This window comes from Ahaetulla prasina, chromosome 4 (assembly GCF_028640845.1).
Source record: "Ahaetulla prasina isolate Xishuangbanna chromosome 4, ASM2864084v1, whole genome shotgun sequence".
In the NCBI taxonomy this organism is placed as follows: domain Eukaryota; kingdom Metazoa; phylum Chordata; class Lepidosauria; order Squamata; family Colubridae; genus Ahaetulla; species Ahaetulla prasina.
This window is the reverse complement of record NC_080542.1, coordinates 19,064,880-19,091,290: the sequence shown is the minus strand read 5'-3', so window position 1 is coordinate 19,091,290 and position 26,411 is coordinate 19,064,880. Positions and strand designations below refer to the sequence as shown.

The 26,411-nt window shown below is 41.0% G+C and overlaps 1 protein-coding gene across 11 annotated transcripts in view; it reads right to left on the bottom strand.

Moving 5' to 3' along the window:
* HSD3B7 (hydroxy-delta-5-steroid dehydrogenase, 3 beta- and steroid delta-isomerase 7) overlaps window positions 1–26,411 on the bottom strand; it is a 121,163-nt gene that overhangs the window by 43,795 nt on the left and 50,957 nt on the right. For 10 of the 11 annotated variants that reach the window (XM_058183501.1, XM_058183506.1, XM_058183504.1 and 7 more), the window contains one exon: window positions 13,447–13,611. In XM_058183501.1, coding sequence (XP_058039484.1) covers window positions 13,447–13,611 — 165 coding nt within the window. Of the gene's footprint in view, window positions 1–13,446; window positions 13,612–19,665; window positions 19,825–26,411 lie in introns of those variants that run through there. The other variant, XM_058183505.1, reaches the window with a different exon arrangement.

Below are 26,411 nucleotides of genomic sequence, written 5' to 3'. Positions count from 1 at the left end.
GATGAAGACTATTGCTTGACATAGTGTAAGCTGCCCTGAGTCTTCAGAGAAGGGCGGGATATAAATGCAAATAAAAAAAAACCAAGGAAACACCCTCCCTAATTTCTCAGGATGTAAAGGAGGGGGGCGGATTATACTTTCATTTTTGCAACACTCTGTCAATGTAGCTTTACAATAAATAGAATACAGGTAGTCCTTGACTTATGACCATAACAGAGTCCCAAATTTAGGTTGTTACGTGGGAAATTTATTGAGTGAGTTTTGCCCCATTTTTACCACTCTCCTTGACACATTTGTTAAATGAACCCCTGCAGTTGTTTAAGTTAGTCACATGGTTGTTAAGCAAATCCGACTTTCCCAAATGACTTTGCTTGTTAGAAGGTCGCAAAAAGGGGACCGCAAGACCTCCCCAAGCCCCTCCCCTGGGGACACTGTGACCGTCAGAAATGTGAACCGGTTGTCAAGCATCCAAATGCAAATCACACGATCATGGGGATGCTGCATTGTTAAGTGTGAAAAATAGTCTTAAACCCCCTTTTTCCTCCCTAGTCCCATTGTAACTTTGAATGGGCACTAAATGAACTGTTGTAAGTCAAGGGTGATCTGTAAATGAATAGAATTAGCTCCTCTGATTGTGTGATTGTGATTCCTATCTGGCTAATCCTGTGAGAGCAACATTAATTTTGCAGCTTGTGTTGCAACAACACTGCTGCCAAATGCTTGGCTGGCAACAGAGTCTCTTGAGCATTAGGAGCCTGAAATTCTTCTCATTGGAAGAGAGTGGATTAATTGCAAGATTGATATGGGCCTCTTAATCAAAAAGCCAAGCTTCATCCTAAATCTGATGAACTAGATCTAAGAACAAAAGAACAAAGTTAACAAGCATAGCCTGAACTGTAGTACTAAGCAATTACCTGCAAATTGGATATGGATAAATGTTTAATTATTGTGTACTAGCTGGATCCCTGTGCTTCCTACAAAACTATATGATCTGGCTTGATAAATCGACACTTACAGCTTGACTCCTCCCCTATCCTATACCCTTCTCTCCCTCAGCCTTGCCCCACAGAAATGTCTCCTATGCTATCCCATTTTCTCCAGAGTTATTTTCAAGTTGGGAGGGAGAGTAGAGCATCTAACTAATTAGCATCCAAGCATGTTATAATAATATAGGAAATACTAATGCTCTGATGGTCATTTTGAAAAATCCTTTCTTAGTGAGCACCTAGAAGCCAAGAAGAACATACATGGCAAATTTCAAGTTTGTAGGCTTTACGGTTCTAGAGATTTCATGATTAATGCATGAGTGGTTTTAGCTTTTATATATATAGATTTGGAAGAACAATCTTTTACCAATCTTTTAGTTCACTGACCTGACTTGTTTTGGAAATGAACTGGTTGCAATACAGATAGTCCTCAACTTACAGCCATAATTACCACTGCCATGATGGTTGTATACAGGGTAATCATGTGATCAATCCAATTTTGTGGCCTTTTCTTGCAGAAGCCGTTAAGCATGGCAATTATAAGGTGAACACCACACATGGCAATTATAAGGCAAATGCCCTAGTGGTTAAGCAAACTCATTGCTCAACATGGACGGGTTTTTGCTGGAAATTGGAAATAAACCCTGGATTCTGACAAAAAAATATGACTCATTTTCAGTCATGTGATTACAGGACACGGCAAATAGCCATAAATATGGCCTGGCTGCAGTGTGTTCAAAATGTAGTCATATGACCACGAGGGGCATCCAGCTGTCAGAACTTTGGAACCAGGTCATAAGTAGTTTTTGGTGAGTCCATCGTAAGTTCAAACGGGTGCTAAATGACCGTCATAAGTGGAGGACTACTTGTAGAATCCTAAAACGGGAAAAAAAACTAGTGCAGAAAATTCTGGTTGCAGTCTGTGTATGAACGGGCTATGAGGATTTCTTAAACCCTGTTATAATCAAGGTCATGTATTTATTACCTCCCTCTGACAGGTAAGTGACTTAAAATTTTGTTTACCCACCATTTTAAATTGGAAAGAGACAAGGGAAGAATGTAGATTAAAAGTCTCCAAACGCTTCCCATGATTAAAATATGATTAGCTTTTGTCCCTTGGAAGATTGCATGGGACATATTTCTGGAGATTTTCAGTCATCCAGGACATGGTTGTCCCAAAGGTGCTTTTTTTTTTTAAAGAGGCAACTGAACTTTCTGTTTTTTCTTTGAAGATGTTTCGCTTCTCATCCAAGAAGCTTCTTCACCGCTTCTATTCTCCATCATCCACTCAAAGCTGAAGAAGCTTCTTGGATGAGAAGCGAAACGTCTTAACAGAAAAACTAGAAAGTCCAGTTCCCTCTTAAAAAAGCATTTTGTAAAAAGTTTTTTATTTTTTCTTTCCTTATACACATATTGTAAATGTACATTTTCTTATTCAAAATATTAAAAAAGGAAAAGAAAAAGCATTTTGGGACAGTCATGACCTGGATGACTAAGAATCTCCATAGACATTCACATAACATTGTTCACTCCAGTGCTATCCTGTGCTGAATTTGTACAATGTGCAAAAAAATAGTAGCAGCAGTAATAATAGTAGCAGATGTACAGGTAGTCCTCGACTTACAACAGTTCATTTAGTGACCATTCAAAGTTACAAAAAAAAAGTAACTTATGACCGTTTTTCACACTTACGACCATTGCAGCATCCCCACGACCACATGATCAAAATTCAGCAGCTTGGCAACTGACTCATATATTTATGACGATTGCAGTATCCCCAGGTCACTAAACAGGATCCTCTTTTGTGTCTCTCTGACAAGCAAAGTAAATGGGGAAACCAGATTCACTTAACAATCCTGGCATTACATTAACAACTGAAATGATTAACTTAACAACTGTGGCAACAAAGGTTGTAAAATGGGGCAAAAAAGAACAAATGTCTCACTTAACAACAGAAATTTTGGGCTCAGTTGTGGTCCTAAGCCGAGGACTGCTTGTAGTGATAATAGCTCGTAGTTGCTAGTCTTGCAGGTGGCTCAAGACTGATGAATTTTCAGGGCAGAAATTCAGATCCCGCTGATGTTTAACAGAAAGAAAATTCTGGTGGGGCTTTGAGGTGACAAAGTGGCCAGGGGAACAGGAAAACAAAAATCAAAACAAAACAAAACAAAATCTCCCTGGATTTTATGGAGATTTATCAGGTTCAGAAAATAATTCACTCTTCCTCTTCCATTGCGTAGAACGGAAACCTTCTGATGCCCTCCCAGGAAATCCTGCCGTGACAGCACGCTCTCAACATCTGCCAAGAACCCAGCTGTCAGGGTTTTTCCATGGCTATTCCTGAAAACAGGTCTGTTCCATGGATCTGTTTCATTTTCCGTCCACCCATCTTCTAGGCCCTCAGTTCAGAGAGGGCCTCGCACTTGTTTCTTTTTCTCCAGATGGACAGAAGCTACACTTCCACCTTTATATACCTCTGGGGTCCTGGGGTTTTCAAAAACACAGTCTTGAACACAGACTCATGATGGCAAACCTATGGCACGCGTGCCGGAAGTGCATAAAAGAGCCATCTCTCCGGGCGCACGAGCTTTTGCCCATTGATCTACTGGGTTCCAGTGCGCTGGCCAGCTGGTCTTTACATGTGTGGAAGCACCGGAAATGGAAGAGCAGCCACTCAGTGCACATGTGCACGCCGGGAAGGTAATCTTCCGGTTTCCGGTGCACGCATGCACCCCGGCCAACTGGTCTGCTGCACGCACATGCCGGAAACTGGAAGATTATCTTTCCAGCACACACATGCACACTGGATGGCTGCTCTTCCAGTTTCCTGCATGTATGCACATGCGTGTGTGCATGCGCTCCCATTTCAGCACTCAGTGCCAAAATGGTTCACCAACATTGCTATAGGCCACCCAACCAAAAGGAGGAAATAGATGAACTTTTTGCTAAACAGCTAACTAAGGTATGTAGGAAGCACATCACAATAGTAATGGGGAATTTTAACTATCCTGATATCAACAGGGAAACAAACTCTGCACCAAGTGGAAGATCCAACAGGTTCCTAACAACCCTAGCAGACAACTTCGTTTCCCGAAACGAAAGGGAACAAGGACATCAGCCATGGTGGACTTAATTCTCACTAACAGAGATGAAATGATAGAAGGTGTTGAAGCTACAGGAACCTTGGAGGGAAGTATGCAGTGGGGCACCCCAAGGCTCTGTTTTAGGCCCAGCACCCTTCAACATCTTCATCAATGACTTGGACAAGGGGATAGATGGGGAACTCATCAAATTTGCAGATGACACCAAGATAGCAGGAATAGACCAACACTCCAGAAGATATAGAAGGATCTTGACAGATTTGAACATTAGGTGCTATATCTAACAAAATGAAATTCATTGGTGAAAAAAGTAAGGTTCTACTTTTAGGCAGGAAAAACAAAATGCACAGGTACCGGATATGTGGTATCTTCCTCAACAGAAGTAACTGTGAGAGGGATCTTGGAGTCCTAATGGACAACCATTTAGATATGAGCCAGCAGTCTGCAGCAGCTGCCAAAAAAAGCCAATACAGTTCTAGGCTGCATAAATAGAGTGATAGAATCAAGATCATGTGAAGTGTTAATACCACTTTATAATGCCTTGGTAAGGCCACACTTGGAATACGGCATCCAGTTTTGGTTGCCATGATGTAAAAAAGATGTTGAGACTCTAGAAAGAGTGCAGAAAAGAGCAGCAAAGATAATTTGGGGACTGGAGGCTAAAACATACAAATGGTTGCAGGAATCGAGTATGCCTAGTTTTATGAAAAGAAGGACTAGGGGAGACATGATAGCAGTGTTCCATTATCTCAGGAGATGCCGCAAAGAAGAGAGAGTCAAGCTATTCTCCAAAGCATCTTAGGGTAGAACAAGAAGCAATGGGTGGAAACTAATCAAGGAGAGAAGCAACTTAGAACTAAGGAGAAATTTCAGTTAATCAGTGGAACAACTTGCCTCCAGAAGTTGTGAATGCTCCAACACAGGAAGTTTTTAAGAAAATATTGGATAACCTTTTGTCTGAAGTGGTGTAGGGTTTCCTGCCTAAGCAGGGGGCTGGACTAGAAGACCTACAAGGTCCCTTCCAACTCTGTTATTCTGTTTTCTGTTTTTCTGGTAGCCCTCAAGACAAGCTTGATTTCTAGATGCACCCTAGCTCATTACATAGATAGTCCTTGACTTATGACTGCAATTGTGACCAGAATTTCTGTTGTTAAGGCTGTTGTTAAGTAAGTCAGGCCTGATTTTATGACCCTTTTTGTCATGGTTCACAGCAGCTGTTAAATCACTTATGCTGTCATTAAGCGAATCTGGCTTCTACCATTGACTTTTTTTATCAGAAGCTTGCTGGGAAGGTTGCAAATGACCATTATATGACCCAGTTCTATTGTGTTCAGTCTCTTTCCTTCATAGTCTGGTCATTTAAAAAAGCATAGGAACGTTCTCTGATAATGGACAGTTAAATTAACCTTTTTCCATCTTCAGATCCTTCCTGACATTGTCTTGTTCACCTTAGCTTAGTTAGCTTGGTTTGGATCTGCTAGCCAAGCTATAAGAACATGTAATCTGGTTGAACAATGGAATATGAAATAAGCCATCTTTAAGAATAATCTCACATCCTTTTTTTATTCCCTGAATTACCTTCACTTTCTCTTTTCAATGACCTGCCATGAACCCCTCAATGACAGCTGGATTTATAGTGAAACCTAAACAAGTCACTACTTTCTGGAAATGCTTCAAGTGCTCCTCCCAACTGGCCCTAATAGCTATTAGGTCCTCTACAGTTCATACCATCTTCCATAACCTGGTAGGACCTAGATGTTTTAGAAGCATTTAGGTGAAGAACCCTTATTAAGCTGTTTTAAGTTGAGAATTAACTGTATTCCTGGGCTAATTGTCTGGTTGTAAGTAACCTCCCTCTGGAAATGGATGACTGGATGGATAGATGATAGCTGAAGGGAGGAAGGGATGGTAGATAGATAGATGATAGATAGACAGACAGATGATAGATAGATAGATAGATAGATAGATAGATAGATAGATAGATAGATAGATAGATAGATAGATAGATAGATAGATAGATAGATAGATAGACAGATGATAGATAGATAGATAGATAGATAGATAGATAGATAGATAGATAGATAGATAGATAGAAGAGAGACAGAGATATGATGGATGGATAAATAGATTGATAGCTGGAGGATAGCTGGCTGGATAGATAGATGGACGTGGGGGAGCAGGCAGGCAAATAGAGATAGATACATAGATATTTATTTATTTATTTATTTTATTTATTTGTCACAACAGTATATATAAGTATAAGCATGAAATAACAATATGATATATAAGCATATATATAAGCATAAGCATAAAACTATAGAGATATAGATACAAGAGAGACAGAGACAGACAGACATAGAAAGACACATAGATAGGCAGACACATTGATAGACAAGTCTTTCACTTATGTATAATTGTTTTTACAATCTCTAGGCCTCATTTTGCCCACTTGTAAAAGAACTAAATCCTACAGACATTTGGAGTGCTAAGTCCATCTGTCCCAAGGTTTACGTCCTGCTGTATTACATTATTACATTAAAGGTAATTACATTATTGTAATCACTGTATTACATTACATGTACATCTCTGTAGAGAACCACAGAGAAATAAGGCAGAGATGACACTTCCAAGGATATCTGATTTCAGCCTAGTTCAGGTTTGTTCTAACATCATTCAGGGGGCTAAAAGGGGGAGTGAAGGGGAAATCAGTTTTTGTTACTACAGCTGATATTAATAACAGAATTCTGGTTAGAGTCTGTTTCCTGACCTGGCCTACCTTGAAGGGTTGCAATCTGCATTCTTTCCAAGCATGTTTGAATTTTGATTCATCCCCCAATTAAACCATCAAACCAAGGACTGAAGCCCAGTGTTATGAGCTTCAACTTTTCAATTATTGCGAAGAATGTCACATAACAGTACGAAGCATCCTTCAATGGCCAAAAGAAATGACACACAATGGGTTGCATGATCAGCTGGTCAGCATTCACAAGCCTCTGGGGCAGGGGTCCCCTACCTTGGCAACTTTAAGCCTGGAGGTCTTCAACTCCCAGAATTCCCCAGCCAACTCCGGGGCATGCGCCTATTGAGTGTGTTTATAAGCCAACTGTTTGCAGAGAAAGAGATGGTATCTAATGATGATATATTACAGTGTAGAATTTAAATTAAAGGCTACAGCATTGAATATTGACCCAAAAGACTTCAGTGGCTTTCCTGTGCTGCAATTTCTTTATTCAACTGTTTTCATCTTGCAAAGTTGATGGAGTTTAATGGGCTTCACTTCCTAGAATCAAAGTTAAATACATTTTTCAGGCTGAGTATGACTTGTCTTGGACTGAGACCAAGCTGGTTTGCAGCAAAATCAGAAGAGGAAAGGGTCTAAATGTGAGTTCACGCCATCTCAGCCGAAGCCAATCCTATTGGGCGTTGATCCTAGGCAGTAATCTTATGAAAAAATTGTATTGTCCATATTTTCCCTTCTTCCCGTTTATCATCTCTCTACAGAGTTGCTAGCTACTGAAGGCGGTTTGCACTTTGCCAAAAATACTTTTTCGAAAAGGGATGCAGGCCAGGCGTGTGTCTGAGAGCAAACTACAACCATCTGCTTTTCAGCTCTGACTCTTCTCTACTTCTTCTCTCATACGCACATATATATTTGCCGCTGGCTTGGCTTTGTGTTTCTTCTATCACAAAGGTCCTAACGAGGGCAAAGCACTTCCTTGCGTGACCGAACCCTCTTAATATACTTTAGAGCAGTATCTCATCTCAGGATATCATTGTGCTTTTAACAGCTGGTCAGCAGCTGTGAGGTTGTCAGAGGGCAATTCAGTGATAAAAATAAGCCATATTATTTCGCTGTTTTTATGGAAGACATCACCTTCTGGACATCACCTTCTGGACTGGGTGATGTCCCAAACTTCCATGACTGAAGACCGGAGTTTTTCCATTGTCAATTCATCTTAACTATAAACCCAATGTTGTTTCTTTTCTTTTTTTATTATTCACAAATCAAGAGTTAGAGTTATAAGCATGCTTATTCTGAATAGGACATAAAGTTCCACCATAAGAATTTTAAAATAGTTATATTGTCTCAGGCTAAGACTCCTCTTGGTCAAGAAAGCCAACAGGGGCTTGGTTTGTCGCAACAATCTTTCCAAGGTTACCATTTTCTAAATATAAAATTTGTTTTAAAATATGCCCCAACGTGCCAATTTCAGCTGTGCCAAAGTGATTCAAAGGTCAGCCATTGAGGAAGAAATGAATTATTGGCTGCCAGTATGCATTTTTTATTTTTTTTATTTTTTTAGACAAACATAAATATAAGATTTCTTTTAAAATATGCCCCAACGTGACAATTTCAGATGTGCCAAAGTGATTCAAAGGTCAGCCATTGAGGAAAAAATGAATTATTGGCTGCCAGTATGCATTTTTATGTCTACAAGCTACAAATCATATATACAGACTTTACTGGTAAGCTTATTTTTGAAGAGACTGCTTGAAGACAGAGAAAAATGAAACCAGCTGCCTTTTTTAAAAAAAAGAAAAAAAGAGGATCTTTGTATCTGAAGATGCCAGCGTCATTTAAAGAACAGGATCTCATCCAAAGACTTAAAAGAAAATTAGCATTGTTGGGTTGATAGACTGTAAAACATACTGTATTTTTCGGTGTATAAGAGCACTTTCCCCCCCAAAAATGTGGGTGGAAAAGTCTGTGCATCTTATACAGCGAATATTGCTGAAGCCCTGCCCACCTGCTGGCCCCCACCCTTCAGCTTCTGCCTCCTAGCAGTTTACCTCCTTGCAGCAAACAGCAAACAGAAAACAGCCTGATCAGCTTCAGCACAGCCTGATTTAGCACTAGCAGCTGATTGGCAGTTGGATCGACCTCAGCTGTTCTAGGCTGCAGGCATCGCTCCCGCCTGTTGCCTCTGTGCACCCCATTTTCAGCCTCTGTACGCCCCATTTTTAGCCTCCACGTGTCCTCCACGCAAGGATGGGTGGTGGCGATCCCCGCCACCTGGAACGGGCCAAAAATGGGACATGCAGAGGCCGAAAATGGGACAGCAGAGGCTGAAAATGGAGCACCCAGAGACAGCTATAGGTGGCAGCAGCGATGGGCGGTGACAGTGGCAATGTCTGCAGCCTGAACAGCTGATAAGGCAGTATTTGGGAGGCCGATCCAACTACCAATCAGCTGCTTGTGCTAAATCAGGCTGTGCTGAAGCTGACCAGCCTGTTTGCTGTTTGCTGCAAGGAGGTAAATTGCTGGGAGGCAGAGGCAGATTTTCCCCCCCTTGTTTTCCTCCCCAAAAGCTAGGTGCATCTTATACTTCAGAGTGTCTTATAGTCCGAAAAATATGGTACATTCATCACCAAAAGTGGTGGGAATAATATTTTATTTTTCCACTTATATAAAAGCTTACAATTTAACCTCTGTAAGAGAATCTGGAAGAATAAGATAGAACAACAACTTCTCAAAGGCTAGATTACCTTTTTAAAGCAAATTCTATTTTAATAGCTATATTTTTATAGTTTTTATTGGCCAGTTTTTATATAGTTTTTATTTTTTTTAGCCAGATTGATTTACTGCTGAATTTTTTATTAAGTTATTTTTACTGAAGGTTGTTTTAATGTTGTTTTTCCCTTTGGACTCTGCCCTGGGCTCTTTCCGAAGAACAAATGGTATAAATATAAAACTAATAATGCTAACAAGTAATAACTTGGAAATAAAAGAAAATGACCTAAAACACATTCTCCACACTGCCAAGCATTGGCAAGTAATATTTAACCAGCAATTTGGGGTACAAAGTTTTTCAAGGACCCGGATTTTGATTCAAATGTTCTATGAGTTCACAAATTTCATTTGCTTCTTAAAATCATTAGAAATGAAGAGTCTAAATAAATCCCACACAAAATATTTTTTTTAAAAAAAATGCCTCCCCTGTAATGCTGTCATCCCTTTAATGCTTATCACACCCATGCCAGGGATATTGGGATGGAGAGACTTTTTTGTACTGGACAGCGGTTTGCAGAAGGGATCCTAGATAAAATTATTGTTTTGTTTCATGGAGAAGTGCCTCCTATAATTGTTAGAGAGCCAGTTTAGTCTAGTGGTTATGGCACCAGACTAGAACGTGAGTTCAAGTCCTGCCTCAGCTATGGAAGCCAGCTGGATGATTGGGCCAATCACTCTCCCTCAACCCAACTCACCTCATAAGGTTATTGTTGTGGGGAACATAGGAGGAGGAAAGTGTGTTAGATATGTTTGCCACCTTGAGTTATTTGTAAAAATAATAAGGGCAGGATATAAATAAATGGTGTTGGAGAAAATTCTTGAGAGTCCCTCAGAATGAAATGTGATCAAATCAGTCGATCCTGAAGGAAATCAACTCTTTTTTTTTTTTTTATTCAAAAAGTTTTACAAAATTTTTTTTCCCCCTTTCCCCCCCTCCTCCCCCCTCCCTTCGCAACCCCCCTCTCCCCCCCGACTTCCCGGAACGAGCACAAGGTATAGTTAAAAATAAAACAAACATATGCTAAAAAATTTTCATCCCAACTTAGTTGTACCCCTACAATCATCAATTCCTAACTTCCCCCAAAAGCAATCAAAAATAATACATCATAATCATTCAAAAACAGTCTGATAACTCTTAGTCTGATATCTACGTTGAATATAGTCAATCCATTTTTCCATTCCTTTAAGTATCTTTCTTGCGTATTGTCTTTCAAAAGGCTGATATCTTCGCCATCTCAGCCAAATTGGCAACTTTCAATATCCATTCTTCTATTGTTGGTACTTCTTTTTTCTTCCAATATTGTCCTATTAGTAATCTTGCTGCAGTTATTAGATTTAAAATCAATTTAGTCTCAATTACTGTACAATCCGTAATAATTCCCAACAAGAAAAATTGCGGCAGGAACTTTATCTTCTTTTTCAGAACATTTTGTAAAATCCACCAAATTTTTATCCAAAAGGCCTTTATGTCCTTACAAGTCCACCAAATGTGAAAATATGTAGCGTCATCACAATTACATCTCCAACATTTTGCTTGCATTTCTGGATACATACACGAAAATTTTTAGGATCTAGATGCCATCTATAAAACATTTTATAAAAATTTTCCCTCAGATTCTGTGCCTGCGTGAATTTAACATTTCTAACCCAAATTTTTTCCCACGTTTCCAATAATATTGGCTCCTGAAAATTTTGTGCCCACTTTATCATACAGTCTTTTACCAAGTCCCTTTCAGAATCTATTTCAAGTAACACATTATACAATCTCTTTATATGCTCCTGAGACTGATTTCTAATTTGCTTTACCAAATTTCCCTCGTTCTGCTCTATACCAATTTTCTGATCTCCCTTCCATCTAGCACGTAGTTGCTCATATTGAAACCAAGTATAATTTTTCCCTTCCTCTCTTAATACTTGCAGAGATTTTAACTGCAAATTACCTCTTTCAGTATACAAAAGATCTTTATATGTAATCATTTCCTGATTCTGTTCTATGTTTATATTTTCTACTGTATGTCTAGGACTTGCCCATATAGGAACCTTATAATTTAGTTTATAAGAGTATTTTTCCAAACACGCAGAAGGGCATTTCTTAGCACATGATTTTTAAAGGCCTTATCCACTTTTTGTCATAAATTAAATATGCATGCCATCCATATAGCAAATCATAACCTTCTATATTCAAAATTCTGTCCTCTGTTAAATTAAACCAATCACTTATTGCAGAGAGAGCAGCTGCTTCATAATATAATTTAAAATTAGGCATTTTAAACCTCCCTTTCCGAGAATCTTGAATTATTTTCATTTTAACCCTAGCTTTTTACCTTCCCATATAAATTTGTTAATTCCCTTCTGCCATTCCTCAAGATTCTTATCTTTCTTAATTATTGGTATCATCTGAAAGAGGAATAAAAATCTAGGTAAAACATTCATTTTACTAGCAGCAATTCTCCCCAGCAAAGATAATTGCAATTTTTCCAAACAATCAACTCCTTCTGAACTTTTGCCATAAAACCTCATAGTTATTCTTATACAATTTCACATTTGATGACGTAATATAAACCCTAAGTACTTAACCTTCTTTACAATTTCAAATCCTGTTACTTCCTCTAGTTTTTCTTTCTGTTGTCTGGCCATATTTTTATTATCACTTTTGTCTTTTCTGATTTACCTTAAACCCTGAGACATTCCCATATTGATCAATTATTTCCAACAAAGATTTACTAGAATTTATAGGGTTTGTTAAAGTAATCACCAAATCATCTGCAAAAGCTCTTAACTTATATTCATACTGTCTAACTCTAATTCCCTCTATCTCCTTTACTTCTCGTATTTTATCCAATAATGGTTCTAGAGTTAAAATAAACAATAATGGTGATAAAGGACATCCCTGTCTTGTTCCTTTCGCAATCTTAAAAGGTTCTGTTAAGCTACCATTGATTATAATCTGTGCTGTTTGCTCTCCATAAATTGCCTTAATTATTCTTAAAAAACCATCTCCAAATTGAAGGAAATCAACTCTTGAGTGTCCTTTGGAAGGACAGATACTGAAGTTCAAATACTTTGGCTGCCAAATTAGAAGACTCATTGGAAAAGACCCTGCTGTTAGGAAAGATGGAAGGCCAAAGGAGAAGAGAAGGGGTGAGATATTTAAATAGTGTCATTAATGCAATGAACATGAAGACAGTGGAGGGCAGGGAAGCCTGGCATGCTCTGGTCCATGGGGCAGTGGTGAAATCCTCCCTGGTTTGCCACCGGTTCCCTGCCTGCTTATGCACAGTGTGTGCCAAATGCATGCTGTGCATGCACAATGTGTGCCAAACGCATGTATGCACATGCACACTGCACGCCAAACACGCGCTTCATGCGGAAAAAGGAGGCTTGGGAAAGTAAGTAAAACAGCAAGGGGGAGGCAACAGCTGTGCCGAGCAATTTAGATTTTCTAGAAATTAGTATTTCCTGCTTTCTAGTGAATTTAAATTGTGTGGCACAGCTGGAAATACTGGTTCGGATGAACCGATAGCTTTTTTTTTACTATTGGTTCACTCAAACTTTTATCACTACCGGTTCGCTCAAACTGGTGCGAACCAGTAGCATTTCACTGCTGCCATGGGGTCGCAATGAGTCAGACATGTCTTAGCAACTGCACAAACAAAGAACATGGAGATATAATAAGTGGAGTTTCAGTCCCAAACTCAGAAACAGAGCTGGAGATGCAAATGAACAATCCTTCAGAGAACAGGGGAACAACTCAAGAGATATAATGATGATTTAATCCAAGTGAGCACATACCAATGACCAGGTATGCGCACTTTCCTTGTGCCTAGAAAAAAAAGGACTGACTCACCTCTGTCCCAGCTGCGCATACTTTGATCCAGATGCAAGTCAAAGACCCGTATTTCGGAAAGTTTGGGTTCTTGTTCCAGAAGCATTTCAACCAGATGTTTTCCCAGGAAACCACAGCCTCCTGTGACCAGATAGATCTGGTTTTTGCTAGCCAACCTCATCTGTGCTGGAAAGGGAGAATCAAAAAGCACACTTAAATCAGGACTACAAGAAGTCAGGATGAGTGGAAGTAGCAAACCAACAAAAGCAGAAATAGTATATTTCCTAGTCGGTGATTAAGAACATGAGATCAAGAGCAACTGTAAGAACTACACGTGTAACATATGGGAAAAAGGAAGGACCCAGAGACAATACTCCAGACAGAAGGGTGGGGGGAAGGAATTAAAAAAAAAAAAAGAACCACTGGAATGCATCTGTTCTTTCCCACCATTTCTAGGTAATTCACTGACTTTCCAAGGGCATTTTCCAAGTAGAAAGGCAGTGAACCAATAGTCATGGATCATCGCTGTCTTTCATGCGATTGCTCCTAGAGATTGTTGGCATCACTGCTGTGTACCAAAAGGACAATGGCTTTACCAGAAGGAAAATAACTTTGTCCAAGTTCTCAAATGTGGAGTATTTTTTCTAAATTGTTTGTTTTGGAACTCCTGAATGTAGGCTATAGCAGGGAGGGAAAATGGATTTGAATCAGTTCTTAGCTATAGTTTCAATTGGGAAACTGTGACCGTCCTAGACCAAGCCAAGTTCCAAAATACTAGGGAATTTCTAGAAGCCTGGCACTGGCTATCAATAGGCAAACATGAATACCACCTATAGACTGTGCAAAAGAGATAATAAGTCAAAAGGGAGAACAAAGAGACCTCAGCACCTCTCCACCAGCATTCAACATCCAGATGAGCATAGATTAACATTAGACCAACAATCAAGTAAACAATACCCCAATCAAGAAACTGTTGGCCAAACAAGCCAACAGTAAACAGCCCAGCCAAAGAACCTCTAAGACCATTCCAGGGCAAACCACCACTAAAATATAAACTGAGAGCAAACCCCACTCCTTACCAGCACTGATGATGTTACCTAGTCTGGGTAATGAAACGTCTGCAAAAAAAAATCAACCAAGCTCAGAGAGAACCAAGAACTCCATGAATCAACCCTAATTGCAGGGTGTGTGTGCTTCTCTAATTATTGCTGAATTTATAAGCCAGGAAACTTACTAGAATGCCTCCATTTACAGTCAAGGGCTATGTGACTTTGTGCTTGAGACATAACCAAAAGAAATATTAGACTGCCTACAATGACAATAACTCTACAACTCATTTGTAGCCAGCTATTGTTCTGGGTTATTAGTCTACATATACAGGCATTTCTTGACTCACAATCATTCATTTAGTGATTGTTCAAAGTTACAATGGCATTGAAAAAAAAGGACATTACCAATTTTCATATTTACAATCATTGCAACATCCCCAGTCATGTGATCAAAATTTGGGCGCTTGGCAACTGGCATGTATTTAATATAGCTGTGATCACTATCTTCTCAGTCAGCTTCTGACAAGCGAAATTAATGAGGGAAATCCAGATTCACTTAACAACTGCAGATTCACTTAACAACAGTGGCAGGAAGATCATAAAATGGGGGCAAAACTCATATTTAACTGCCTTTCTTAACAATATAAATTTTGGGCTCAATTCTGATTGAAAGTCAAGGACTAACTAACTATACCTTAGTTTAAAAGACCAAAGAAGAGGACTTTGAAGAAGTTTAGATTAATTTGCCTGCGTTCTGTCTTTTTTCTTTAATTTTTATCTCTTATCATCTTATCAACGGTTCAGAGAACACATTTTTTCCTCCTAGTTGCGAAAAACCCCTCCAAAAACTTCTCCACAATATCTTAGTTTGCTCTGGATGTTGAAAAATATACATTATAAATAAAAGGATGCTGACAGATAAAACTTTCTGGTCAATGCTAATGCTATGCAAAAAGGAAGAATGCAGGAGTGAAATCCAGCAGGTTCTGACAGGTTCTGGAGAACCGGTAGTGGAAATTTTGAGCAGTTCGGAGAACCAGCAAATATGGTCCCAGAGTGGGGTGGGAATGGAGATTTTGTAATATCCTTCCCCCAGGAGTCAGGAGGGAATGGGGATTTTATAGTATCCTTCCCCTGCCACCCCCACTAAGCCACACCATGCCACCAAGCCATGCCCACAGAACAAAAATTTGGATTTCACCACTGGAAGAATGGTAATTCAAAATTGTTCTGTTTTGAATGTTGGACCACAAACAAGATGCTACAGCAGTTTTTTCTCAACAGCAGCCAATTTAAGATGTGTGAACTTCAACTTCCAGAATCCCCCCCACCCCCCGTTATCATGGTCAACAAGAAGAGAAGCCAGATCTCTAAAAATACACCTGTCTTCTCCAATTCACTACCTTTCAGATATAACCATCTGAGAAAAGATGCTAGCTAAGAGCCGGGGGGGGGGGGGATTCAGACAAGCAGGCTGTAAACAAAACACAAAACCAGATTTCCCTTCACCAAAACCAGTCCGCTAACATTCCCCTTTTAACAAGTGCAAAAAAAGGAAAAAGAGGCCCAAATAAACCACTGATATTTCTGGTATTCAGATCAACATGGGTGGCGCTTCTTTAACCTCGGGTTCCGGCTGCTTTCTGGAGAATCACGATCCAGGATGTCCACAGAGAGATCTTTGGGCTGAACATACCATGGAAGGATCACTTTAACAGGAAGGAATGCAAGCAGTTTAGCCAAACTTTAGACTGTACTTGCCAAGTGGAACCTCCCAGTCTTTTCCCAAGTATTGGATGCTCTGAGTTAATTGAAACACCAAACCCAACTATTTCTTTGCTAAGCTACTGCTGACCGGCAAATAAATACAAAAACAAGATGTTCCTTACTTATGATTTATTTATTTTTTGATTTAGAAGATTTATATGGCCGCCTACTCACTCTCAGTGATTCTGGGCGGCTTACAATCAATACTTTTTACTCTCCCATTTGTCTGTGTGTGAGCATTAACGGGCTGAAACGGTGCATTGTAGGGCAACAATTTTTTGAATCAAGGTACCTCAGATGGGCTAACTTACAAAATGTGTCCAAAATCAAAGACAGATGACTACTGTGGAATTGAAATTTGGCAAAATATATAAAACGTTTCACAACATAATACAAAATGTTATAAGATATTGATTCTGAACCTGTGGTCTGCAGACCACTGGGCCCCCCGCGATGTCATCACAGGGGATCCATGAAGAAATGTTATGATTTAAATCTTCAGTTAAATCTTTGGGGGTCTGTGGCCATACTCTGTGGCCACAAAAGGTATTTTAAACGGGTCTGAGAACTGCTGATAAGTCGTCTTCTGAGGACAAAGTCCTGATCATTAACTATGGTATGTACTTCACTGGGGCTATTTGCAAGGTAAATACAACTCTGAAAATCTCCCTGAATTTTTAAGTACTTTTTCTAGTGAAGGCAGTACATTAGAGAATCTATGGGTCCCCAACGTGTGGGCCATGGACCACTACTGGGTCATGGCCCGGTGTCCATATGCATGCACACACAACCCCACTCAAGTGATCATCACAAGGGTTTCGTCCCACTCACATGGGCACTCCTAGGCTCACTTGTATGAGTGCCACCATGAGTATCATGGGCACTTATGGCCCCACTTGTGTGGGTGCTCAGAGTTCATTTTCACGCAAGCATTGCCACGAGCATTGTGGGTACTCATTGCCCTACTCACATGAGCATCATTGCAGGCACTCACAGCCCCATTTGTACGAGCAATGAGTGTTCATGAGTGTGCACACACATGCACATGCGCCTACCCCTCCCACATAACCATCCCCTCTTTCCCATCTCCTTCCCTTTGGACTACCAAATCAGAAAGATTGGGGACTCTGGCCGAGGATATTAACCACAGCCAATTTGCCCTGGCCATTTCACCACGGTCATCTCACCATGGCCAACTCACCACAGGACAACTGGCCAACTTGCTGTGGGACAACCTGCCACAGAAAATTCCACACGCGATAACTCAATGCCATCAATTCACAAAAATGGAAATTATGTCAAAGAAACAGTGGCGGATAACATTTATTCTGTTGAGTTATCCCCTGTGGAATTTTCTGTGGTGAGTTGTCCTGTGGCAAGTTGGCCACGGAGAACTGTCTCCTGGCTAGTTGGCTGCACCGAAATGGCGATGGTGAATTGTCCCTGGCGAATTGGCCACGGTGAAATGGCCACAGTGAGTTGGCCACAGCGAATTCTCCCATTCCATACATTAGAAGCTCTGTCAGTGTTGAAGGCATCAAGAAATCTGGTAATGAAATATCTCAGAAATAATAGGTCAATAGGTTACCACCTTGAAAGTGCTCCATGGCTTAGGACCGGGATATTTACGGGACCGCCTTCTGCTACCACTTTCCTCCCACCGACTGGTGCACTCCCACAGAGAGGGTCTCCTCAGGGTGCCGTCAGCCAAACAATGTCGGCTGGCGACCCCCAGGGGAGAGCCTTCTCTGTGGGGGCACCTACCCTCTGGAATGAGCTTCCTCCAGGACTTCGTCAACTTCCTGACCTCCGGACCTTTCGCCGCGAGCTGAATACGTATTTATTCTTCCGCGCAGGACTGGCATAAAATGGGTTTTAATAGGATCTTAATTGGGGTTTTACGATGTTTGTATTTTATATTTAAATTATAGGCTAAATTGAATAAGTTTTTTAATTTTGGTTTTATTGTGTTGTATGTGATTGTTTTTTATCTGGCTGTTAACCGCCCTGAGTCCTTTGGGAGAAGGGCTGTATAAAAATTAAATAATAATAATAATAATAATAATAATAATTATTATTATTATTATTATTATTATTATTATTATTATTATTATTATTATTTGTTTAGTCTCTGTTTTGAACCGTTCATCATCAGAAGTAAAAACATATCTAGACACCAATTTCATTTCATTCCTTAACATAGTCTCATCATCTAACCAGAGGCGGGGGATTGTAGGGAGGGAGACAGTCACATCTAGCAAAACACCCTACATAACTCCACAAGAGTAATAATGTTCTGATGAAGAACATTTGGAGTTTTGGATAAGCGACTCCTGGAGAAATTTCCTTATTTCAACAGATGCCAGCTGCAGAGATATTTAATTTATTAATTAACAATGTTATCAGCAAGATAAAATAAAATAAGATAACTTTATTGTCATTTTTTTTTTACTGTGAGCACACTGGTCCACCTTAAAAATGAAATTCTATTGCATAGCAGAAAGAGGAAACTTGTTCCATATAGCACAAGTTCAGTGCTATATGGAACAAAACTGTGACTGAATCTAGAATAGATGTTCTACTTTGGATACCATGAAGCCCCCTCCCTGAAGGTAACAAGGAAAACAGGTCGTGAAGAGGATATGTAGCGTTCCAGACAATCCGGCGGACTCTACTCAGGCATCTTGGAGGTCTTCTAATCCAACCCATAACCCAAACAGGAGACCCTATATACCATTCTGGACACATGGCTGTCTAAACTCTTCTTGAAAACCTCTAGTGATGGAGCTGTTTGAGAAACTGCGTATTTTAAGCATGAAGCAATATAACTGCTGTCTTTATTATCACATACCAATCACTCAAAGAACCTTGACTTGCCTTTTATTTTATTTGGCTACACCAGGCAAATGTTTAAGAGAATTCCTCAAAAAGACCAAGGCACATACAATTTAGATAATAAGAAAAATGATGTCAGATTACTTAGATGGTGTTAAATTCCTCAGTTATTTTTTAGTGACTCATATAACTTCTTTAAAGCCTCTGTATGCTCATTCACATTACACATTATTGTTTCAAAGCACTCTCACACAATTTAAAAAACAAAACAAAAAACAATGAACTGAGCACAAAACAAAAATGTTAGCAGAAGGGGTTATTCGCAGCTGTCTTAAAAACAGCATCCTTTATTAGATGCCCTTGATTTTATCCTGGCCTAATATTAGCTGGTAAAGATCCAAATGCTGCATTTGCTCCGATTACACAAATTAAACTATTTTATGGTTCACATTGCGCAGGGGCATTAAAGACAATGTTAAACATAGAAATGTTACAAATTCCCAAGGGCTGCAGTTCATGCAGAATGTAAGCAAGGTTTACCATGAGTGCATTAGCGCAAACAACAAAGTAAATTTTTTGAAAGCCTTACCAGCCAAAGCTCAACGGGGAAAATAATCCAAACAATCAGCAAGCAAAACAAAAGAGGCGGTTGTCACTTAGACAGTTCTTTGCTGCATATAGACTTGAACCTCAATCTTAGTCACCAGGTGCAGAAATGTGGCTTAGAACCCCGGGCACATCACAAGTTCTCATATAGGAGAGCAAAGAGGAAGCGAGAAAGAAAGGAAGTGCCGTAATGAGAAAGGTGTAATACTACTCATTTCCTTCCTTCGTTCTAAGTTCCCATCACAACCCCGAATGTTTGGAATTGCTCAAAGAGATGGGTAACCTGATGGACTCCAGATGTTTAGGCAACTTCCTCTAGCCAGTTCCATCCATGATTAGGAAAGATGGTGAATATGGTCCAAAATGCAGGTGGTCCTCTACTTACAACCACAATTGAGACCAACATTTCTCTTGCTAAGAGTGATGTTTGTTAAGTGAGTTTTGCCCCATTAAGTGAGTTTTTGCTGCATTTTACAATCTTTTGTGCCACAGCTGTTAAGTGAATCACTGCAATTGATAAGTTAGTAACCCGGTTGTTAAGCGAAACAGACTTCGCTGTTGACTTTGCTGATCAGAAGGCTAGAAACAGACTTCCCCTGATCAGATGACCTTGGGACAACGGTCATAAAACTGAATCAGCAACGGTCATAAAAATGAATCAGTTGCCAAGCATCTGAATTTTGATCACGTGACTATGGGGATGCTTCAGAGGTCGTAACCAGGGATGCTATTCAACAGGTTCTGACAGGTTCTGGAGAACCGGTAGCGGAAATTTTGAGTAGCTCAGAGAACTGGCAAATACAACCTCTGACTGGCCCCAGAGTGGGGTGGAAATGGAGATTTTGCAATATCCTTCCCCCAAGAGTGGGGAGGGAATGGGGATTTTGCAGTATCTTTCCCCCGGGAGTGGGGAGAGAATGGGGATTTTGTAATATCCTTCCCCTGGAGTGGGGACAGAATGGAGATTTTACAGTATCCTTCCCCACCAAGCCACATCATATCCACCAAGCCACGCCCACAGAACTGGTAGTAAAAAAAAATTGAATTTCACCACTGGTTGGAGGGAAAATCTAATCCAACCCTCTGCTCAGGCAGGAAGCCCTCTACCATTTCAGACAAGTGTTGTTCAATCTCTTCTTAAAATCCTCCAGTGATAGAGCACCTCCACTTTCTGGAGGCAAGCCGTTCCACTGATTAATTGTTCTAACTGTCAGGAAATTTCTCCTTAGACTACCTATACAGCCCGCATGCAAATTAAGCTGTCTTCGGTTCTCATTTAAGAATTGAAGGGGACAAATCAAATAAACATGGCTGAAGTTCTCCTTTGCTGGGTTATTCCTCATCTGCCCTACCTTGAGATGGAGAAGTCCAATTTTTTATCTTAGAATCAGACTATTTCCCGACCTGTTTAGCAGAACAGAAGAGGAAAGGCAAGCTAATGCGGTTCAGGTTTCAAAAAGGCTTGATGCACCTTTCAAAATAAAATTTTGGGATCTAATACCATTTACAGTTCCTCAGCATTTTCTTCCACATTCCTGGTGAGAAACACATTATAATAGTTTACTCTGCATAAATTGCACAACCAATTCACACGCTGTAAACTACAGAGTGTGCCAAAAAATAAAGTAAAATAAAATAGTAAATAAATCAGCCATTTTTTTATAAAAGGAGGAGGGAAATCACACTTGGTACTATAAAATACCCCAACCACTTTTTACCCACCAATTTCCATGAAATAATAGTATTTTAATTGACTTGTTTTTATTTTTATCTACCTTTATTATTTTCATAAATTACTCAAGACAGTGAATATACTAATTACTCCTTCCTCTCATTTTCCCACAACAACAATCCTGTGAGATGGGTTGGGCTGAGTGAGAGTCACACCAGTCCAACATCACCCAGCTGGCTTTCATGCCTAAGGTAGGACGAACTCACGTTTTCTAGTTTCTAGCCAGGTGCCTAGACCAAAGTGACTCAAGCTTTTAAATACAGTAACTGCTACTCTGTAATAAATTCAGGTGAAATCAATTTCAATTGCCTTGGAAGTGATTTCATAATTTTGCAGGAACCTTCTCAAAGATTTTTATCCTCTTGTATTTCAAATATTTGGAAGACAGCAGTTGCCAACCTGTGCATAAACAAAAATGAAGACAATATTCCATGCCAGGTAACTATAAAATAAACTAAGTAAGCTTTTGTATTACAAAGTACCAAAGTACTGATTAAAATACAATCTGATTTCATTGGAATTTCTTTCCTGGCCTGAAGGAAAATCCTATTTTCTCAAATCTTTTCCATTTGCGATTGTTATTTATCTGGCACCTTTCCTGTTTACACCACAGATCAGAACCCTGCCCATTTGTCACCAATGTGAGAATGTTATGTTGGAAAAATAGAGGAAACAGCTTTGGTGCGGATTGGCAAAAGCAGCTGTAGTTACATTTCCCAGGAATCTGAGGGAATAATTTCTCTGGCCTGTGTTTTTGACAGATTAGATTGGGTTGGGCTTTATTTTTGTTTTTATGAGTGAGAGTTTCTCAGAGGCCTATCTATCGTGTACTGTAAATTAGTCAAGTCATCAAGGGGTTGCAAAGGAAAGGAAGCACATGGACTTGGTTGCTCATGAAGTTGGAAGAGAACTTTTCCGTCCTCTGGATGATGACTCTCCTGGCAAATCCATTTCGGAATAATTTATCCTTCCACATACTATTCATAGACTTAGTCAATAGCTAACTTTCATGCATTTAATTTCTGGGAGGAATCATGATCCAACAGAAATCCTGCAGCCTAGATTCAATCCATTTTTCTCCAAATCCTGCAAACACCATCAGTGGAAATGCTTGTCTCATGTATAGTCGGCCCTATTATACACATTGAATAGAATAGAATAGAATAGAATAGAATAGAATAGAATAGAATAGAATAGAATAGAATAGAATTTTTTATTGGCCAAATATGATTGGACACACAAGAAATTTGTCTTGGTGCATATGCTTTCAGTGTACATAAAAGAAAAGATACATTCATCAAGAATCATAAGGTACAACACTTAATGATAAACATAGGGTACAAATAAGCAATCGGGAAACAATATCAATATAAATCATAAGGATACAAGCAACAAAGTTCCAGTCATAAGTGGAAAGAGATGGGTGATGGGAACGATGAGAAGATTAATAGTAGTGCAGATTTAGTAAATAGTTTGACAGTGTTGAGGGAATTATTTGTTTAGCAGAATGATGGCATTCAGGAAAAAACTGTTCCTATGTCTAATTGTTCTGGTGTGCAGTGCTCTATAGCGTAGTTTTGAGGGTTGGAGTTGAAACAGTTTATGTCCAGGATGTGAGGGGTCTGTAAATATTTTCACACCCCTCTTTTTGACTCGTGCAGTGTACAGGTCCTCAATGGAATGCAGGTTGGTAGCAATTTTGGCTGCATTTTCAGAGTTTTACAATGGGAAGGAGATTTTGGGGATTCTTAATGCTTAATAAGAAAGGCCCAGCTCTTCTTTAAGGTGTGGATCAGTGGTGGGTTTCAAAATTTTTTACTACTGGCTCTGTGGGTGTGGCTTGTGGGATGTGGCATGGCTTGATGGGTGTGATAGGGGAAGGATACTGTAAAATCTCCATTCCCACCCCACTCCAGGGGAAGGATACTGCAAAAATCCCCATTTCCTCCTGATCAGCTGGGAATTGGGAGGCAGAAAATAGATGGGGGCGGGGCCAGTCAGAATTTTTACTACCAGTTCTCCAACTACTCAAAATTTCCACTGCTGGTTCTCCAGAACTGGTCAGAACCTGCTGAAACCCACGTCTGGTATGGATGTGTCTTTAAGACTGGTTGGAGAAGATTGACTGAACTATTGTATAACAGAGGCCTCATTCAGGTAGTGCTAAACTACAGCTCCCAGCAGCCCTCACGACTGGCCAATGCTCTTTCAGATTCCTCTTTCAGCCAAGGTGCACTGATTGGTTTTAAATTATGAGATTTATGTATATCGCCCTTTGTTTTATTGCTACAGCAACTTTGTGGGGTAGGGTAGGCTGTTTTTGATAACTAAAGTTGGATGTAATTCTAATCCAACAACCTAACTATTCCATCATACATCAAATCATAAGCTTTGTTTGCTCTTTGGCTTGTCTTTGCCCTCAGATTATGCATTTTAAGGCTCTGTCTCAGATTTCTCAACTTTGGTAACTTTAATGTAGACTTCAACTCCCAGAATTCCCCAGCCAACTTCCAGAATTCCCCAGCCAACATATGTATGACTTCAACTCCCAGAATTTCCCAGCCATCTTCCAGAATTCCCCAACCATCTCTCAAAATTCCTCTGCCACCATATGTGTTACTTCAACTCCTAGAATTCCCCAGCTATCTTCTAGAATAGGGGTCTCCAACCCTGGTCCCTTTAAGACTTGTGGACTTCAACTCCCAGAGTCCCTCAGCCAGCTTTGCTTAAAGGGACTTAGTCTTAAAGGGACTAAGGTTGGAGACCCCTGTTCAAGAATACCCCAGCCAGCATATATGTGACTTCAACTCCCAGAATTCCCCCGCCAGGATTTGCTGGCTCGGGAATTCTGGGAGTTGAAATCCACACTTTTTCAAGTTGCCATGGTTGAGAAACCCTACTCTATGCCATGGTTTGTACAAAGTATTCTCTGCATAAAATCTAAAGAAAGGAAAACCTACATTAGAATAGAATAGAATAGAATAGAATAGAATAGAATAGAATAGAATAGAATAGAATAGAATAGAATAGAATTTTTTATTGGCCAAGTGTGATTGGACACACAAGGAATTTGTCTTGATGCATATGCTCTCAGTGTACATAAAAGAAAAGATACATTCATCAAGGTACAACATTTACAACACAATTGATGAGGTTCCGGACGGAGCTTGGGCCACTTCCTGAGGGTCTGGCTCACGGCACGGCAGAGGAACTAGCCGTAGCCTGGGAACGGGCTGCAGCTGGGGCTTTAGACCGTGTTGTGCCTCTGCGGCCTCTGTCGTGCCTCTGCGGCTTCTGACCCGGCGCAGATCCCAACCGGCTCCTTGGTTCTCCGAGGAGCTGAGGGGGATGAAACGCCGGAAAAGACGCCTAGAGAGCTCCTGGAGGTCTAGCCGTTCAGAGGCTGATCGGACACTAGTTAGGTCCTATACTAGGACCTACCTAGTGGTACTGAGGGAAGCGAGGCGTTGCTACGCCTCCTCCCTCATTGCGTCGGCAGATAACCGCCCAGCCGCCCTGTTTCGGGTGACCCGTTCCCTCCTTCACCAGGGGGAGCGGGATGACCCGTTGCAGGGACGTGCTGAGGAGTTTAACGATAAAAGGGCCGGTGAATAGCGCAGGCTGGTAAAGCCTGTTATTAAGAACACAAAGCCTGCAATTACTGCAGGTTCGAGCCCGGCCCAAGGTTGACTCAGCCTTCCATCCTTTATAAGGTAGGTAAAATGAGGACCCAGATTGTTGGGGGGGCAATAAGTTGACTTTGTAAATATATACAGATAGAATGAGACTATTGCCTTATACACTGTAAGCCGCCCTGAGTCTTCGGAGTAGGGCGGGGTATAAATGTAAACAACAAAAAAAAATCGTTCAGCTTCAGGACGGTCTGGACCAAAATTGGGGCGATTCAGATGGGGCGTCTGAGGGTGGTCTTGGCGATATTGTTTGGGATGAGTTTGACCCTGTGGTTCCCGAGGACATGGACAGGTTGTTGGGTAGGTTGAATGCCACCACGTGTTTACTGGACCCGTGCCCCTCCTGGTTGGTGCTGGCCACTCAGGAGGTGACACGAGGCTGGCTCCAGGCGATTACGAGTGCTTCCTTGTTGGAGGGAGTCTTCCCGGCCGCCTTGAAAGAGGCGGTGGTGAGGCCCCTCCTCAAGAAGCCCTCCCTGGACCCGGCTGTTTTAGGTAATTATCGTCCGGTCTCCAACCTTCGCTTCGCGGCGAAGGTTGTAGAGAGTATGGTGGCATATCAGTTTCCCCTGCACCTGGATGAAACTGTCTATCTAGACCCGTTCCAGTCCGGTTTCCGGCCCGGCTACAGCACTGAGACGGCTTTGGTCGCGTTGGTGGATGATCTCTGGAGGGCCAGGGATAGGGGTTGTTCCTCTGCCCTGGTCCTATTAGACCTCTCAGCGGCTTTTGATACCATCGACCATGGTATCCTGCTGCGCCGGTTGGAGGGATTGGGAGGCACCGTCTATCGGTGGTTCTCCTCCTATCTCTCTGACCGGTCGCAGACGGTGTTGACAGGGGGGCAGAGGTCGACCCCAAGGCGCCTCACTTGTGGGGTACCACAGGAGTCGATTCTCTCGCCCCTTCTGTTCAACATCTATATGAAGCCGCTGGGTGAGATCATCAGTGGCTTCGGTGTGAGGTACCAGCTGTACGCTGATGACACCCAGCTGTACTTTTCCACACCGGGCCACCCCAATGAAGCTATCGAAGTGCTGTCCCGGTGTTTGGAAGCCGTACGGGTCTGGATGGGGAGAAACAGGCTCAAGCTCAATCCCTCCAAGACAGAGTGGCTGTGGATGCCGGCATCCCGGTACAGTCAGCTGAGTCCACGGCTGACTGTTGGGGGCGAGTCATTGGCCCCGATGGAGAGGGTGCGCAACCTGGGCGTCCTCCTGGATGAACGGCTGTCTTTTGAAGATCATTTGACGGCCGTCTCCAGGAGAGCTTTCCACCAGGTTCGCCTGGTGCGCCAGTTGCGCC